Source organism: Triturus cristatus, chromosome 12 (genome assembly GCF_964204655.1).
Source record: "Triturus cristatus chromosome 12, aTriCri1.1, whole genome shotgun sequence".
NCBI lineage: Eukaryota > Metazoa > Chordata > Amphibia > Caudata > Salamandridae > Triturus > Triturus cristatus.
Window position 1 is genome coordinate 473,958,858 of NC_140595.1, and position 17,989 is coordinate 473,976,846.

General features: G+C 45.8%; 1 protein-coding gene across 1 annotated transcript in view; it reads right to left on the reverse strand.

Annotated features, from left to right (window-relative positions):
• RHPN2 (rhophilin Rho GTPase binding protein 2) overlaps positions 1-17,989 on the reverse strand; it is a 211,584-nt gene that overhangs the window by 64,476 nt on the left and 129,119 nt on the right. Inside the window, exons 8-10 of the mRNA XM_085639656.1 lie at positions 17,023-17,210; positions 10,357-10,513; positions 8,947-9,066 (exon numbers count right to left, since the gene is read on the reverse strand). Of these exons, the coding sequence (XP_085495782.1) occupies positions 8,947-9,066; positions 10,357-10,513; positions 17,023-17,210 (465 nt within the window). The remainder of the gene's footprint in view (positions 1-8,946; positions 9,067-10,356; positions 10,514-17,022; positions 17,211-17,989) is intronic.

Genomic DNA, 17,989 nt, shown 5'->3' on the forward strand with positions numbered 1-17,989 from the left:
CCTTGAAATTGCTGCAAAGAACACCTTCAGAGTAGAATGGGAAAGACCGGACCTTGCCAATTGTAGGAAGAAAGGCAGAATTTGTTCTTGTCTTGCATGAATAGGATGGAGATTAACAGACTGACACCACACGCAAAACCTCTTCCACTTTAGTTTGTAGGTTTTAACAGTTGCCGGTGCTCTAGCATTAGCCAAAACTTCTTGACAGTCTGGAGGGATATCTAGGTGTGCAAATTCAAGGTGTTGAGGAGCCATGCTGCTAACCTCAGCGATGCTGGGTCCGGATGACAAATTTGGCCGTTCTGAAGGGTCAAAAGCTGTGGAATTGGTCGAAACTGTATGGTCTCGGTCTCCGAGAGGAGGAGAAGTTCCGTAAACCAGTACTGGCGGGGCCACCTGGGAGCAATTAAGATCATGTGGCAAGGTTGTTTCTTGATCTTGCGCAGAACTCGTGGAACCAACGGAATAGGTGGAAAAGCGTAGACAAATATTTGTGACCAATTCATCGAAAATGCATTTCCCAGTGAGTCTTTGTGGGGAACCCAACTTGCAAAGAATGGGCATTTGCGGTTCTGGCTGGTTGCAAAAAAGTCCAGATCGGGAGGCCCCCATTCCTAAAACACTTTGTCTAGGGATGGTTGATGTAGCTCCCATTCGTGGTTTGACGTTGTGGTTCTGCTGAGGGAATCCGCCAGAACATTGGTGATTCCAGGGACGTGAATGGTCTTGAGGCTGATCTTGTGACGAATTGCCCAATCCCAAATCTCTTGTGCTTGCTGAGATAGTAGTGGTGATCTCGTCCCGCCTTGCTTGTTCAAGTAATGCATACTGGTCGTATTGTCTGTCCGTATTAGTATGCATGCTCCTCTGATGATGGCTCGGAAGGATTTCAGAGCCAAGAATATGGCTTGCAGCTCTTGGAGGTGGATATGCCTCTTTCTTTGTTCTAAAGTCCATCTGCCATTGACTGTCATTCCTTGAAGGTGCGCTTCCCAACCCTCGAGGGATGCATCTGTGGTGATGGTGAAATCTGGCATTTCGACTAGAAATGCACAACCTTCTCTCAAGTGCTTTACCTGGGTCCACCAATAGAAAGCGTCCCGCATTCGTAAGGTGATGCGAATGATATCTTCGAATGATCCTGTGATCTGGAGCCATTGAAAATTGAGCTCTTCCTGTAACGGCCTCATTCTGTACCGGCAGTTGGGAATGAGATGAATGCAGGATGAAATCATCCCTAGGAATGATTTGTATAGACGGACTGAAACACACTCTTTTGATAGCAATGAGCACGCGAGGTTGCATATCTTGATTTGCCTTTCTTTTGACACAAAGGCCTTGGTCAGTTTTGTGTCCAGTGTTGCTCCTAGGAAAATTCTTCACTGCGAAGGAGCCAAATGCGATTTTTCCAGATTTGTGGAGAGACCCAGTGACTGGAAAAGCAGGAGGCATTCTCGAACATGTTCTGATACTATTTTGGAAGAACTCGGCTTGATAAGGCAGTCGTCCAGTACGGGAAAATTTGAATTCCCTGCAGGCGAAGATGTGCAGTTACTGGTGCGATTACCTTTGTGAATACCCTGGGTGCTGAACGGAGTCCAAATGGGAGGACTCTGAATTGAAAATCCCTGCCAGCCACTCTGAATCGTAGAAATTTTCTGTGTCTGGGTAGGATTGGTATGTGAAAGTAAGCGTCCTGTAAGTCGAGGGTGGCCATGTAATCCCCCGCCGAAAGTAACTGTAGAATTTCTTGGAGCGTTAACATCCGGAAGGACAGCTTCTTTAAAAATTTGTTGAGCGCGCGAAGATCGAGAATTGGACGCCACTCTCCTGACTTTTTCCAGATGAGGAAAAATCTTGAATAAAAACCTGTTCCTCTCTGCAGCAGAGGGACTTTCTCAATTGCTCCCTTCAGAATCATCCGATTTATTTGGGAAAAAAGCTCCTTGAGATGAGCAGGGGGTGGACCTTTGGGAGGAGAATTTGGTGGAATCCTTGTGAATTCCAGAGCATGGCCTCTGGATACTATATCCAACACCCACTGGTCTGTAGTAATTTTGGACCAGTTCGAATAGAAGTGGGATATTTTTCCTCCAATTTTTATGTGGGGCAACGGTAGAGATGGTGGCAGGTGGCTGTTCTCATTGTTTTTTACTGGACTCTCGTCCACGAAAGGATTGTTTCCTTCTAGACTGTGAATAGGACTGACTCCATTGTCCATAGGATTGCTGCCGATAATTTTAAGATCTTTGGCCAGTCTGGGAGGATTGAAAGGATCGCTGTTGATTATAACCTCCCCTGTTGGAGAAGGATCCACGTCCTCTGACACCACAGAAGGAAGACTTACGGAATTGCAGGCTACCAAGAGACCTCGCAGTCTCCGTATCTTTTTTAATCGCCTGAAGGGCTTCATCCACGTGTGGACCGAATAAGGACTCACCATCAAATGGCAAGTCTATGATCTTCGATTGAACCTCCTGACGAAAAGACGTTGACTTTAGCCAACCCTGCCTTCTTAACACTGCAGCTCCGGTAGCATATTGATGAAAGGAGAGATGTCGGACCACATCTGGCGATCGTATCTCCCCAATATAGCTAGGGAGTTTGCAGCCCGAACCGTGGTCGCTGCCATCGTGGAAACCTTCTTTCCTATTGCATCTAACCGTCTGCCATCTCTTATCAGGTGGAGCTGAAATCGGCGATGATGGATTCCTGGCCCGTTTTTGAGCCGCTTGAGCTATGACGGAGTCAGCTTTAGGTTGACCGATGAGGCATGCCGGTGAGTTACTTGGGGCTTTATACTTCTTATCCAACCGTGGTAAAACTGCTGGAAGAGAGTTTGGAGTAGCCATTAGTCTTAATCCCTCCTTCCAAATAAAGTCAATGATCGGAATTGCTCGCATCTGCTTCCTTGGTCGGTCTTTAAAATCACAAAGGAAGCAGTCGTCCTGTTTTGCCTCCATGGGGATAAGGAATCTCTTGGTAGCTCTCTCCATAAGGAGATAAAAACTCCCGATATCCACCGGGGGAAGAGTCTACCGGGGCCGGAGCACTTGGAGACGGAGTTTGCACTTGATAATCGTCCCACTCCGACATCACTGACCGATCATCTACTTCTCCTTCCTCCCTTTCATCGTCAGTAGTATGTGAGTGACGTGATGGCAATGGAGAAGGTGGTCTTGGAGACTGAAAAGAAGGTACTGGGACTCTTGGCATAGGCGTCGACGGAAGAGACTCCGCCGATTCTGAAGGAGGGAAACGCCTATAATAGTCCTGCAACATGTACTGAAGATTATTGAGCAGGTCTAACGGCATTTGTGTAGAAGGCATTGAGACATGCGGTGGCGGCTGTGGATCAGGATCAGGATCTTCCTCCTGGTCGTCGTCTTGATACTTGATGAAAAGCTCCGATGGACTCCTTGCAGTCCGAAACCTTTCATCCTCTCCGGATTCGTCCTCCTCAGATTCTAGAAGCTTTGCCGGCAATTTTAAAGGCGAAATGGCTTCCAAAGATGACCCACGGCGTTGAAGAAGAGTAGTCGCCGTTGATGTTTGGTCAGATAAGGCAGACGCCAAAGTTGCAGTCCAGACCTGCATATCCGTGCAGGTAGACAAAAGAGGCGCCGATGGAGTCGTCGACTATGGCGGTATAGGCAATGACACCTGTCCTGATACAGAAACCGTCTTTGACGACGAGGCGATTTTCGTCAATGAGACGTTAGCCGTCGACGAGGCGATCTTAGTCGACGACGAGGCGATCTTCGTAGACGAGGGCATCGACGAGGCAATCTTCATCGACGAGGGAATCTTCATCGTCGACGAGTCTGTTTTCGGCGACGGGGCCAACGGCGACGGGATAGCAATCTTTGTCGACGATGCAGCCGTCGACGAGGAAGTCTTCGTCGACGAAGTGAGCGTCGACGATGACATTTTCTTACTTCTTACCGTCGACGGGACGGAGCCGAGGGATGACACTTCCTTCATCGACGAGATGGGCTTGACACTCACCGAGACCAGCGTCGACGGAGACGAAGCTGAAGACATTATCATAGCAGGCCTCGGCGATGAGAATGTAATCGTCGACGTTGAAATAGCATCGACGATGATGACCGTCGACGACGGCAATTTTAACTGAGGTAAATTCCTGTTAGGAAAACTTTTAGATGGCATAGTTTTTCCTGATTTCCTCTGGGGCGTAGCAGGCTTGGTTCTTGAAGGTGGCGACGTCTTTCTTGATGAAGACGAAGACTGGCCAGAACCCTTACCAGGCTGTGTTTTCCTCAACACCTTCGCCCCAGGAGAAGAAAACTCTCCTTCAGCCACCCTTTTTCTGGAAGAAATAGAGGATCCAGAGGCACTTTCTACCTCCGACAAAGGGTTGTCTTTATCCTTGATCTTCTGTAGCCACAGAAGTAGGCGCCCTTCTCTATCCCTGAGGGTTTTCTGAGGGAAGGTCCGGCAGATCTTACACTCCTTCGCCTCATGATCCGGATAGAGGCAATAAATACATTTCTTGTGAGGGTCTTCAGAAAAAAGCCGAAGCTTTCCACAGGACTCACAAGGCCTGAAGAGGGATCTTTTTGAAGTTGACATCCTTAAAGATTCCAAAGTAGTAGAGAAAAACTTGAAGAAAGTCTGAGAGCCTGAGCCTCTGAGGAGAACATTCTGGTGGGTGCTGTCGCCTGATTGGCTGAAGTTTGGACTGGATATAATGACTGTGATAGTCATAGATGTGGAAGTTTTTTCCTTGTAGCTTAGGCTACTTTACTTCCTGGTTTCAGGTTACCAGGGTTTTTTGGTTGTTATATGCATAATTATTGCTTTTCTATGTACTGTGGGACTCCCACTCCGACGACGGGGAATGATTCAGGCATGTGAATCTATGAAAGACACCCCAAATACTGGAGAAATAGGTATACTTATCTAGGTGTACTAGTCACATGGCAAGTAATATGGTCCACTTATAAAAATGAAATGAGATCTTTAGCTCAGGTACATGCCTGTAAGTCCTGTGAATGGCTACAGATTTGGAAACCCCTTGCCTTTCAGTGAAGTCCTTACTCAATTATCAAATACTGAAAGTGATGTTTTAGGCTTTTGAACTTCTATCAATGTTATTAATTCATGACCACTAAAAACTTTCAAATTTCAAAAATGGTATGCTGCCATTACTTTTTCTTTTGGAAACCAACAAAATCAGTGAAGTGGTTTAAAGGGTTTAAGAAAGCTGGACACCTCGCCCTAAACCTCATAATCAGAAAGCACAAAATACTTGTTTTGCGCCACCAATACTGGCCATGAGTTACAATAAGGGATGACTTGTTGTTCCTATGCCTCACACAAGGTAACATTAAAGGTCTAGCATACCTCCCTACCAGATCTGACCCCATATTATCCTATAGCTTGAGCTCGTCACTGGTTACCAAGTGGGTCAAAAAGACAGAAGGCAATCATCAATTGTCCCTTGAACCTGAGATGTGGCATACTGCTGCTCTGGTTAACAAAGTATTTCATGATCACCACGTGCCCTCTGTTGGACCATAACTGTGGAACACTCATGCTGTGGTTATCGGAGTGATTGATAACCAACTAAATTTAAGGAATTACCTTAAGAATTTCCTTTGTAGGGGAACTTTTTTACGGCAAACACTTTAATGTAATATTATGCCCCACAATACTAGTCTTCTGAATGATGCCCAGTCTTGCCATCTGCAGCAGTGCATTGGAGAGGCTTGCAGCAGGTAAAAATACCACTAACATAATGTCAAAGCAAGAAAAAAAGTGGTTGAAAAAATAATTAACAGTAATGCGCTATATAAAATAAACATTGGTTGTAAACGTCTACACTGCATGAGGTACCGCACTGCCCACACCCAACAAGATGAAAAATGTTTTGGAGCCACATTTCTATCCTTCAAATCTTGGCATCTCCACTGAGGAGCTTACATTTTTCACAGAGTTCAGGATTCAGCAGTTAACTTGCAGAAAAGTTATGAACGTAGTTGCCCATAATCCAACAAAAGCCCCATGATTTGTGATGAGTTTCAACACGTTCAGGTGAATGTTCATGAATCCCGCACTGGCATATGCCTTTACCCCTGCACAGTTGCGTATTCATGATGGGCTAAACTACGCAGATCAAGTGGAAAATTCTCATTATTTTGGTGAGTGATTAGTTGCTCAAATTTGGGAATAGTGGCAGTCAAAGAAACAGGAGGTTGTGAAAGAAGGAATGGTTTCTTACCTGCAATCCTAGTTCTCTCTCTCAGGGGAATCTCCACTGAAATCATAAGAACTAAATAGTCCTAGTCATGTGCGGTGATCCCGTAGCACATCTTCTTAAGTTTAAATATTCACCTTACTTCAAGAAGGCCAAGACTACGACATCATTTTGTTTAAAAAAGTGTTGCAGCCTATAAAGAAAGCTATACTGGCCAAAGACTTTAATTAGATCAAAATATCATTAGCAAAAAAGGAATTATTTCCACGAGTTGAGTAATTGTTTCTTATAAATATCCTTCATAATCCTTTTTTTTTTAAGGGAAATGGAGAAGAAGGAATGGAGCAATATAGACATATGGGCTGTAGTAATGTAGTCATAGAAATGAACACTGCACCTTTAAGGGCTCACAGCCCTTCAGTGTCCCATCATGGCCAGCAGCCGGCAGTTACCGCCGTTCATTTTTACATAGCAGAGGAGAGTACAACTACTGAAAACAGAATGTGTATTAATCATCTTTGTTTCTTCCACTGGGCAGGAGGGCAGGTTGCTTATGATTTAAATGGAGATCCCCCTGCGAGAGAACTAGGATTACAGGTAAGAAACCATTCCTTCTCTCTAAGGGGATGTCCATTGATAACCACAAGCACTGAATAGAGTAGCAAGCCCATCCCTGCAAACAGTGGTGGAAGAGAAAAAGATGCCCATAGAAATAACTATGCAAAGAGGTGCCTAAGGGAAGCCTGTCCTACTTGAGCATCTGTTCTAGCAGGATTAACAGGCCCTGTTCCAGTGGCTTATGTTTTTTCTGAAGCCCAGATGAAACTGCTCTGGCTGAATCTGGTGTGAGGAAATGTTCCATAGCTGGTTCTAACAAACTTGGATCCAGCTGCAAGAGTCGAGATGCAGAATTTTGATGAAAAGTCTTAAATATCACCGATCAAGCCATGAAGGGGCTGGCAAATTAATTTATAGTTTCATAGCTCCTCGTATGAGTACCTCCTGCAAGGTTTTCATGTCATTAATTAGTGGGACTCTTGGCTAAGGAGAGTCAGTCAAAGATGGTGATTATCTCCTGTTGCTAGAAGACGAGGTTGAATAAAAAGACCTCTTCTGGATCGTGACCTGGACATAGGACGATATCTGTGTCTGTGCCTAGATGAGCGATGCGACGAGGAGTGTCGAGAACAGTGACAGGGAAGTCTGGAACTGTCTCTTGATCGAGATCTGTGACTAGATTTGGACCGAGGAGACTTGGATCTCTATGGAGAGGCTGAAGGCCTCACTGGCGTAGGAGCTTCCAAAGGTGCTTCTGTCTGAGGGACAGGTGGGAACACAGTGTAGGCGCCGAAGGAGCTGGAGGATTCAATGGTGGAGGTTGCAGGGAATCTGGAATAAGGACTGGCGATTATGTATTCCCTGGAGTATTCTGAATAAGAAGTTGATGGCAACCCTCTTGCTGTCATTTTTCTGATATAGTTCGCAGATCTGGTATGTCTTGATGTTGAAAGACTTCTTCACACAGACTGTTTTCTATGTCTCGAAATCATGGACTCCCTCGGCGCCGAATGTCTCCTGTGTTTTAACGTCATGGAATCCTTCGACATCGACCTTCTATGTCTCAACATCAAAAGTTGTCTCCTCCTCTACATCGATCCAGCTCTCAATGGCAAGCATGTTGCCAAACTACCTTGTCTCAACATCAATGTCCTCGACATCGACTGGGAACAACTTTGCTTTTATGAACTTCTCCTCATTTCGGATCTCCCTCTACCAGAGTCCTCAGAGAGATGTGGAAGGGCCCTGGTTAGGACAGACCCTCTCCTAGCTCAAGTGAAATCCCACCTTCAGCGTGCACCACTTGTTGTCTGCGCCGCGCTTGAGCTCCATGAAGGCGAATCTACCCCCTGTCTCTCAGGGTACATCTGGAGATGTTCTTGCAGTGCTGACATCTGTCAGGATTGTGACTGTCAGGAAGGCAGAGAATACAGAGATCATGTGAATCTGATTTGGCCTTCTTTCTGCCACAGGTAGGACATTTGTTAAATAAAGAAAGCATTTTATTTGCCTGAAAAATTATTCTCCTCTCAGTAAATTAATGAAAAACATTCAACGACGAGTAAAGTCGTTGACAAATAGTCTGAAAAAGATTTTATGAAGATAAAAGCAAAAAAAGGCAGCGCTCAGATCTCCAAGATCCTGTCACAAGGAGTCGGAAAGAAGAACAGAGATAACTGCCACCTGCTGGGCATGATAGGTCACTGAAGGGCTATGAGCTCTTAATGGTGCAGTGTCAGTTTCTATGGCTTCTGTATAGGCTGCAAAACGTTTTGAAAACTTTGTCCTAGGCTTGGCCTTCCTGAAGTAAGGTGAACGTCTACACTTAAGAAGTTATTTTTTAAAGAAATGCTACAGGGTCCCGCAGATGGGCAGGACTATTATTAATGGAGATTCCCTGAGAGAGAAGTCAAATTTCACTGGTGCGCTCAGAACAGAAATGCCTATTGCTTGCAATGAGCTGCAAGGAAATGTAATGGATTTAAGGAACGTTTTAGAGACATATATTTTAGCAATTCACTTTCCACCCAGGCCCTTCTTGCTATATAACCACAAAGCCAAAAATAATATTGATGTGAATGTATTTGGTTGTTTGAAAATTCCCTTGGTAAAAAGAATATGCACAGTGGTATTTAGATTTGTCAGATATTTTCGATTTGCATACCTACCTTGTTGTGTTCGTTGAATGTTGTCCTTTAGTATTGTCAAGGGGGTTAATCCCTCTGGCATGTGATCATACAACTGTGACAAGGCTTTCTCCTGTTTGTCTTCATCGTCGCTTAAAGTCACTGAAAAAAACACATTGACCACATTAATCTTTATTTACAATGGTTGTTTTCTCAGCAACACTGCAAGGAATAGGCTGAATTAAAAAAAATACCTCTTTAGTATGTCTAAAACACATTGTCTTATACCTAAAATAATTGTTTACTACATGATAAAGTACTAAAAATAGGCAAGTTTAAATCTGTTTTATTCCTTCATAAGGCTAATGAGAAGTTTGATTCATGATATAATGCTCAAAGGTCTACCCAATTATCCTCCTATTTCCATTAGCACTTTATGCCTCTGAGTAGCTGAAGGACCAGGCTCCCACAGGCAAATACTATTGCTGAGCACGATAGTCCTTCTGGGCTACCCATGTGGCCTGTCACATCCTGAGCAAACTATTTCTTGGTAGGTTTCCCCTATAGCATACACCCTGAAGAGAGCCGACCTGCAGCCCTGGAGGTGTTCATAAATTAACATAGATGCAATGGTGATCCTGACAGTCCCGAGTTAGTTAGTCAAGTAAGCGCTATCAGTCCAATCACAAATTTACTTTGTGCATTTTTGCAGTAAGGCCATCAGCAAGCAGTCCCAAAAAAGAAAGCTCTCATCCTGTAACTAGGGGAAACCAGCAATGTCGAAATTGCCACCTAAGGGGACAAGCTGGAGCATTAACAAAGAGTACGACCTTTTCAACTATGTAATTCACCTCAGCGATCTAGTATCAGCACAGATATTTTCTACGACCGCTTAAGGAGGAACTTCACCAGTGGTTCTCAATACTCCTGTACTCTAAAAACTAAGGAGCACATACCCCTATTGGGTAATCCAACTGCCAAAGGCCCCTGGATCCCCTGTCCCCAACTGACAAAAACAACCTCTCTGCCATACAATCAGGACAGTGTTTTCTCTCATTTGTATTCACCATTGACAAAGACACCCTGGACAGCCACACCACAATATGGACACAGCTCAGTAACACAGATCCTAAAGCTTGCACAATAAACATTTACTTCCACACCAACAGCTCCTCATGCCCCACCTTACAGAGGTTTAGCTATGCCCTTCCTTTAAGTTCCTATCCTCAGTCTCCTCAATTTCCTGCCTAGTACCCTTTCTACATGAAAACACACCAACCTACAGAATCAAGGCATCTGGCAGCCACCAGGGCTAAAATTCTTCCTCACCATGCAAAGTGTAATTAAATTACATTTTGTGTAATTTGTGACATGAAAGCAGTTTGCAAGATGATACAATAGCAAAATGTAACAATAAGTAGACCAGAACATGTTTGTTAATTAAACACTTACGCTGATGGTCAATAAGTATTGTGGTAACAAAATAATGGGTAAGAGCTTTGTAATGTTCCGCCTTCACTTGTGCCATGATGGACCATGAATAAGGGATGTTCTCCTTTATCGGTTCTTGGCTCATTGCTGTGTAGATTTGTGTATACACATCACTGACCTAAGAGGCAAAAATGATCATAAACTTATGGTTAGTTATCCCAGGTATCTAGGAACGGTGAATGGAAACAACGTTAGTTATCCATGTATGTACATAAAAATAGCTTTGCTTAGCTTTGAAATAGTCATACCATGTTCAAGTCACCAAAGAATGCGGCGAATGGATTAATTAGGGATATGGGCTATGATGGCTGGGGTAGATGTTGAATGAGAAGGAAATGGAAGATTTATAAAAAATGCTTTGTCAAGGGTCTGTGGATGATAAACTGTGGCTGCAATCAGAACACAGTAAGACTGGCTCTCAATGGTGCACCTGGAGGATTTCACCCCATGTCTTGTGGTCTAAGACAAATGGCAATTCATGGGATTCTGCATAAATACTGGCTACACTGCAAAAATACCAAACACTGTCTAGCATGAATTCTACATGTCCTTCCTGAGTAAGAAGTCAGATCTGCAATACAAGCGTTTCTCCTTTTAACCCTTAAAGAGACAATACATACTGGGTCACACGCCATATTGGAACCCCTCTAAGAGCATCATCCAAGCCACACCATTTGGCTAAGAGACTGAAAAAGTGTGACAAGACAAACAAGTTACTAACCTTCGGTAACACCTTATCTGGTAGAGACTATCTAGCCACAGGTTCCATACCATAGAATTATCCCCAGGTGTCAGACTGGATCTGGAAATCTTTCGTGAGCACTACCTCTGTGCGCCTGTAGGTGGCATCGCTCGGCGAGGCAACGTCGGCACCAGAAGTGATGTATGTGGTGCCTATTTAGGCACCACACCATTGTGCTGACATCCGTTGCTTTTCACGATTTTCCCCGCCAGAAGAAATAGGGCCATGAAAAAAGAGAACAGCTCTTAACTCTAAAGTTCATTGGTAAAGTGGGGAGGATGGGTGTGTCTGTAAGGAATCTGCAGCTAGATAGTGGGTGTGTCTGTAAGGAATCTGCAGCTAGACAGAGTCTCTACCAGATAAGGCGTTACTGAAGGTAAGTAACATGTTCATCTGATGGAGACTGCTAGCCGCAGACTCCTCACCTTGGAATAGATACCCGAGCAATACCTTCCCTGAGGTGGGTCTGTGAACATTGTTTAAACCAGAAAGTCCTGCAGGACCATACGGGAGAAGTGCCCATCCCGACAGACCTGACAGTCCAGGTAATAGTGTTCAGTGAACATGCGCAGCGAGCCCGCGTTGCTATCTGGCAGATGTTTAGGATCAGAACTCTGCATGCTAACGCAGCGGTCGCATCTTTTGCTCTGGTGGAATAAACATGCAAGCCCTCCAATGGGTACCAGATCTTAATGCAGAGTACAATCCATCAGGAGGGGGTTCATTTCTATACAGCCTTCTCTTTAATGGCCCGACATATCCCACGGACAGTTTATCATCCACCCAGAACAGTAATGTGCAGTGAAGTTAGAACGACAACGCTCTTTTTGGGTCCATCCGGTGGAGTCTCTCCTCTTCTTTAGAGGGATGAGGCGGAGTATAAAAGGTAGGCAAAGTAATGGACTGGCCTATGTGGTACAGGGTGACTATCTTCGGCAAGTGGAACACTCGAGTCCAAAGAACCAACTCGTCTGGGAAGAAGCCTCCTTCATGTATGGAGATTGAGCAGCAGCAGTTGACAGCTTTCCACCTCTCGCCTGAAGTCTATGATTTTATCTTGGCAGCTCGGCGTCACTCCACCAAGGTGGTATATGCCACCATTGGCAAAAGCTTGTGGCATGGTGCACAGCCAAACAAGTTGACCCCTTATCTGCCTCTCCTTTCTCGGGTCTTGTTGCTTATCCTTACCCTTGCCCAGCAGGGCTCTGCATTGGGCACCCTAAAGGGTTACTTATCTGCCATCTCTGCTTTCCTGCGATTGCCAAATCAACCTTCCCTCCTCAAGTCCCCTATTGTAAATAGGTTCCTTTAAGGTCTCCAGCACATGTTTCAACCAACTCCATTTGTTATGCCTCAATGGAACCTTAATTTGGTTCGGACTTTTCTGATGTGTGCTCCCTTTGAACTGCTTCATACCTGTCTTAGGCTTCTCACCATAAAGACGGCTTTTTGATGGCAATTACATCTGCCGCAGGGTCAGCAAACTGCAGGCGTTGTCACCTCAGCCTCCACGTGTGTCTTTCTGGTGTTCAGCGATCCCGCCAGATGTTGACCCACCAGGGCAATGCCCTGACGTTCCAGCCAAGTATAGAGAGACCGGGCATCCTGACAGAGGGTTCATGACCCCACCCCACCCTATTTATTGCATTACCGCATGGCGGTGGTGTTGTCCGTGAACACCTGCACTAGCCTTTGCTTGATGTAGGGTAGAAAGACTTTCAATGCAAGTTGGATCGCTCGGAGCTCCAACATGTTGATGTGGAGTCCGGATTCCACCAGAGACCAGAGTCCTCTGATAGCCACCTCTCCCAGATGGCCGCCCCAGCCCAGGAGTGAACCATCTGTCACTACTATTAGATCTGGCTAGGGAAGAGAGAGGGTTCTGCCGCTGATCTAATTGTGGTTCGTTAAATACCACTGCAGATTTTTTGCTGTGCACTCTGAGATGAGGACTTTGTTGGAGAAATTTCCCTAATGTTGCACCCACTGGAACTTCAGGTCCCATTGCAGAGCACACATAAGCCAGCAGGCATATGTCACAACCAGGATGCATGAGGCCATGAGCCCCAGCAGTCTCTGAGTTAGTCTCCGTGAAATCCAGGATAGAGGCTGAAACATTGGTATCATAGACTGAATATCCTGGACTTGCCATTCAGGAGGAAAAGGCCGAAACTGCACTGTAACCAGATCAGCCCAGATGAAAGGGATTGTCTGAGAAGGGGTCAGGAGTGACATGTTGATAGTGTACCCCAGATAGTGTAAGAGGCCTGCCGTAATCTGGAGGTGGGAGACGACTGCCTGGGGTGAGCCTGCCTTCAACAGCAAGTCGTTGAGATAGGGGAAGACTGGTACCCCTGATCTCTGCAAATGAGCTGCAACCAACGCCAGTCACCTTGGTGAACACCTGAGGGGCACTGGTGAGACCAAAGGGGAGCATAAATAACTGAAAGTGCTTGTGGCCTACCGGAATCCGCAGGTAACATCTGTGGCAGGCAGGACGGGGATGTGAAAGTAGGCATCCTGAAAGTCCAACGCTACCATCCAGTCTCCCGGGTCCAAGACAGACAGGACTTGAGCATTTTGAATTTCTCCTTCCTCAGGAAGAATTGAGAGGGAGCAGGTCTAGGATAGGACAAAGTCCTCCAACCTTCTTAGACCTCAGAAAGTAACGGGAATAGCAACCACAACCTGCTTATGATATCGGCCCCCTCTCTATGGCTCCATTAGCCAATAGAGTCGCCACTTCCTGGCGGAGTAAAGAAATGAGGTCCTCTGTCAATTGTCGAACAATCTGGAGAACCCAGCAGTCAGATGTGATCGACTTCCAGTGGAGCAGGTGATGGCATATCCTGCCTTTCAATGGGTACCTATGATGTTCAGAAGGCAAACTAAAGAGGGTTGGAAGCTGCAGCGGGACTGGCCGGACCTCTAGCTACATGACCCATTAGCCTGAGGGTGCCGCATAATCAGCCAGGCAGGGGATGGGAAGCTTTTGTGCCATGGTGGCTGGGCAGGCAGTGATGTGGCTGGAAACCCCTTCCATGGCCAGGAAAGTATCGAAAGACAGACTGGGGTTGATGAGGAAAGGCCCCAGGACATGCCCGTAACTCTGCTCGTCCTTGAAGCGCTCTAGCACTGAGTCTGCCTTGTCTCTGAGGAGACAGGAGCCGTCAAAGGGCTTATCCTTGAAAGAGGCTTGGACATCCCCTGAAAAGCTAGTGGTTCTCACCCAGGCTGGCGCCCAAGGGCTACAGACAATGAAACCACTCTGCCCAGTGAGTCGGTCATATCCAGCCCACAGCGAATAGTGAACTTAGCTGCGTCCCTCCTGGCAGCAAAAGCCTGGGAGAGTATGGCTCGGGACTCCTCCGAGACTACAGGCAGCACCTGCACAACTGAGTTGCAGAGTGAGTGGAGTATTGGTCCAAAAGGCAAGTGTGGTGTTCACCGACCGAAGTGCCAGGCTGGTGGAAGAAAATCTCTTCTTGTCTAAGGTATCCAGCCTCTTGGATTTCTTGTCCGGTGGAATGGTAGGGAATGCGCCAGGATTTGTTTCGGACGTGGAGGCTGGGCTTGGACTACCACATTCTGGGGAGGGGTGTTGGGTGAGTAAGTTGGGGGCTCCTGGGGTGGGGCAATGGTAACAAGCTATTGTCCTATTCACAGGAAACCCTGTGCAGGGCTTGAATCAAGACCCAGTAGGACGTCCGTGAGGGCTTCATTAAACGGGAGAAGCAGTTCAGGTGGGGTGACTATTGGTTGGAGCACCTCCATCAAGACGTTTGTCTTGAGAATCACAGAGGGAAGCGGAAGGTCTAGGACCTCAGCTGCCCTCCTCACCACCATTGCAAAGGAGGCTCCCTCCTCCGTAGCCACGGTAAGAGGAAAGACCAAGCCAGTATCTGGACAGGTGTCCAAACCGCTGACATCCGTCAAATCCTCACACTAGTTGTTCTTATTGGGTTCTAGGGACTGGTATTCATAAGGATCCACTGGCCCCTCCCAATCTTCCCCAAGTCCTATCACATAGACATACGGCTCAGGCTCCAGTCAGCGTCGGCATCGGACAACGCCCATCCGGCTCCGTGTCAGAGTCAGGGATAGGAATAGGGATGACACCACATGGGAGGCTGCCAAAGAGATCAGTGCTCAGAAAGGTTGAGATGGCACGACTGGTGTCGTTCCAGGTCTATCCAAGGGGGCCAACTCATGCTGGGTGTGAGCCTGCTGGTGGAAAACCAGTAGGGGCCTCTACCAAACCCGCAGGGCCCAAAGGCACACCAGCTGGGACAGCCTGCCCAAATATGAGGTGCATGGCCTTATAAAACTCAAAGAGTTGGGCGGTAGTCACTCCAGCTTCAGGAAGCTCAGGCAGGAGCAGAGGCGGCCCAGGCTCAACTGCAGAGTCAAGCCTTGAATATCGACGCTCCCTTGTGTCATCAGAGGACTTCGACAGACAGGACGAACTCAAAGATCTCTTTGAATGTTTGCGTTTCTATTTGTTGTGGCATTTACCCGAACGCCCGGATGACTGTAATTGCGACAAAGCTCAATGGCTCCGTGACTGATCCCTGGACCTTCGTCTTCACCTGAATCGAGACCGTAGCGGCGTCGCACGTCAAGGGACAAGGACCTTGTGGTGCATGGCGTGACAATCAACTCAACGTAGGTCTTTGTGTCATGGTCGTGCTTGAGACACCAGAGGCAGACGAGGTGTGGATCTGTCAACCACACCCACATCTGCAGGTGCCACAGGGCTTAAAACCAATCTTTCTCGTGGACATCTTGCCAGACCAGGAGACAACTCAAAGAGTCTTTGGCCAAAGGTCAAAAAAGGTCAGTCAAAAAGTGCCTGGGGGAATCTCTTTTCCAGATCTGTGCTAACTAGCGCGGAAAGAATTGAACTGAGATCAGCACGCTGGATTGGCAGCTATATAGTCACCAAGCACTGCACTTCTGGCGCAGACAATGCCACACAGATCTGAACGACGGATGCCTCCTACCAGCGCAGGGGTACTGCACACGAAAGAGTTCTGGATCCAGTCTGACGCCTGGCGATAATTCTAAGGTAGTCTAGTTTACTCTTTGTAAATGTCTCTACATATGTATGTACTTTCATGCCTCACCAGATATGAATTCAGCAGCACATTCCACAGCCGAGAATCCCAACTTCTTAATACATGTATGCTCACATGATTGGAAATACCACTGTGCAGGTAAATATTTTTAGCTCTGTGTTATGCTCTTTTTGTACACATTGCTGAGTAGCACAGATTATCTGTGTTCTCAGGAAAGACCTGCTTGTTCCATAATTCTTTATTTGCCATCCAGCATTGAGTCACAGCAAGAAATATGATACTCAGGGAAGGGAATACTAGTATTGAACTCAAATATAGTTGTTTTTGCAATGATTATGTTTCTTACACTCTAGACTGCTATTTTGGATATGCTAATGATGAATCCCAGATCTTGCAAAATCTCAAACACTTAAATAAAAATAAAGAAACAAAGAACAGTCAATAGTTCTTATTAACTATAAATAGAGGCGATTCCTGTAGCTCATTTCTACACAAAGACAGTTTTGTGATGACATTTTCACAAAGTACAGGTTCATATTGGATTAGGTTGGCATAATAATATTAAATTCTAATAACTCCTTTCATAATTAGCATACTAAGTGGTACGCCAGTGTGAAGTGTGCATGTAGATGACCAATCATCAATGTACTGTATTAATATGTAAATTGATATTTCGTTATTTTGATATTTGCGGTCAACGTTCGCAAATATTGTTGCCAAGAGTCAAATTAGCTCTCTAAATACATGTGAAATATTAGTTATATACACGACAGAGTAACACAGATTAGCAATCAGTTGTGAACAAACCTTCGCTGCTTCTTGGGCAATTTTCACAAGTGTGAAAAATTCATTCCGTATTCCAGAGAGGCTTATTTTCTCAAAGAAGCATTCCTGAGCTTCCGCAAGCATCATTTTAACAAGCACACTCAGCATTGCTGGGCTCATGTCGTAACTAGGCGTGTGAGTGAATGTCTCCTTTAAGTAGTTAAGAACACCTGAAAAAACAATGTTCACCTTTATTCAAGCTGAATACAATTACACTGAGGATACTTTAAATAATGACTGATAACTAAGGGTAATCAATAACATGAAATTAAAAACCATCAAAAAAATACCTGTGGTGAGGTGACTTTTTGATTCCGTATGCTCACTTCCCTGAATGTTTCAAAAAATGCCATAGCAGGAAGATGATCAGTCAATGTATGTCAGACCATGTATCCCATGCAGGGCAGATTTACAACATTCATTTTTCATATTCAGGGCTACCAGGTGAATCTTGGCAGGCCGGGACAGGAAACCAAAGAAATTAACAACTTTTGCTGGGAGAACAGCCCCAGCGAAACATGGCCATTTGCATTTTGATTTTCAAAAACTAGCTCCGCTTTTGGTGGTGTGACAGTGAAATCTATGTGCCCCTTGGCTGCTTGAATAAATCCTTTACAATCCACAACATGGACTGAGCATTAGGAGACCAAATGAACATCTGCCATTCTTTCATCTTGCTAGGTTGCTGTAAGCCCTCATTGGACTGACGAGCAGGGAATGTAGACTTGGGCGCCCAGGGTTCTTGGGGTCTGTCCTGGTGCTGAGCCCTGCAACATGGGTGTAGCAGAAATTTGCAGGGCCAGTGCCTAACTGGAGAACGCTGACAGATGGAACCTCTCCTCTTCTGCCTCCATCCTTGCACGATCACTGATCCCCAAAAGGGATTGAATATTGGAATCAGAAGGAGACCTGGTGAGCAGTGGCAGCTGTGAAGTGAGCCGTGACAGGC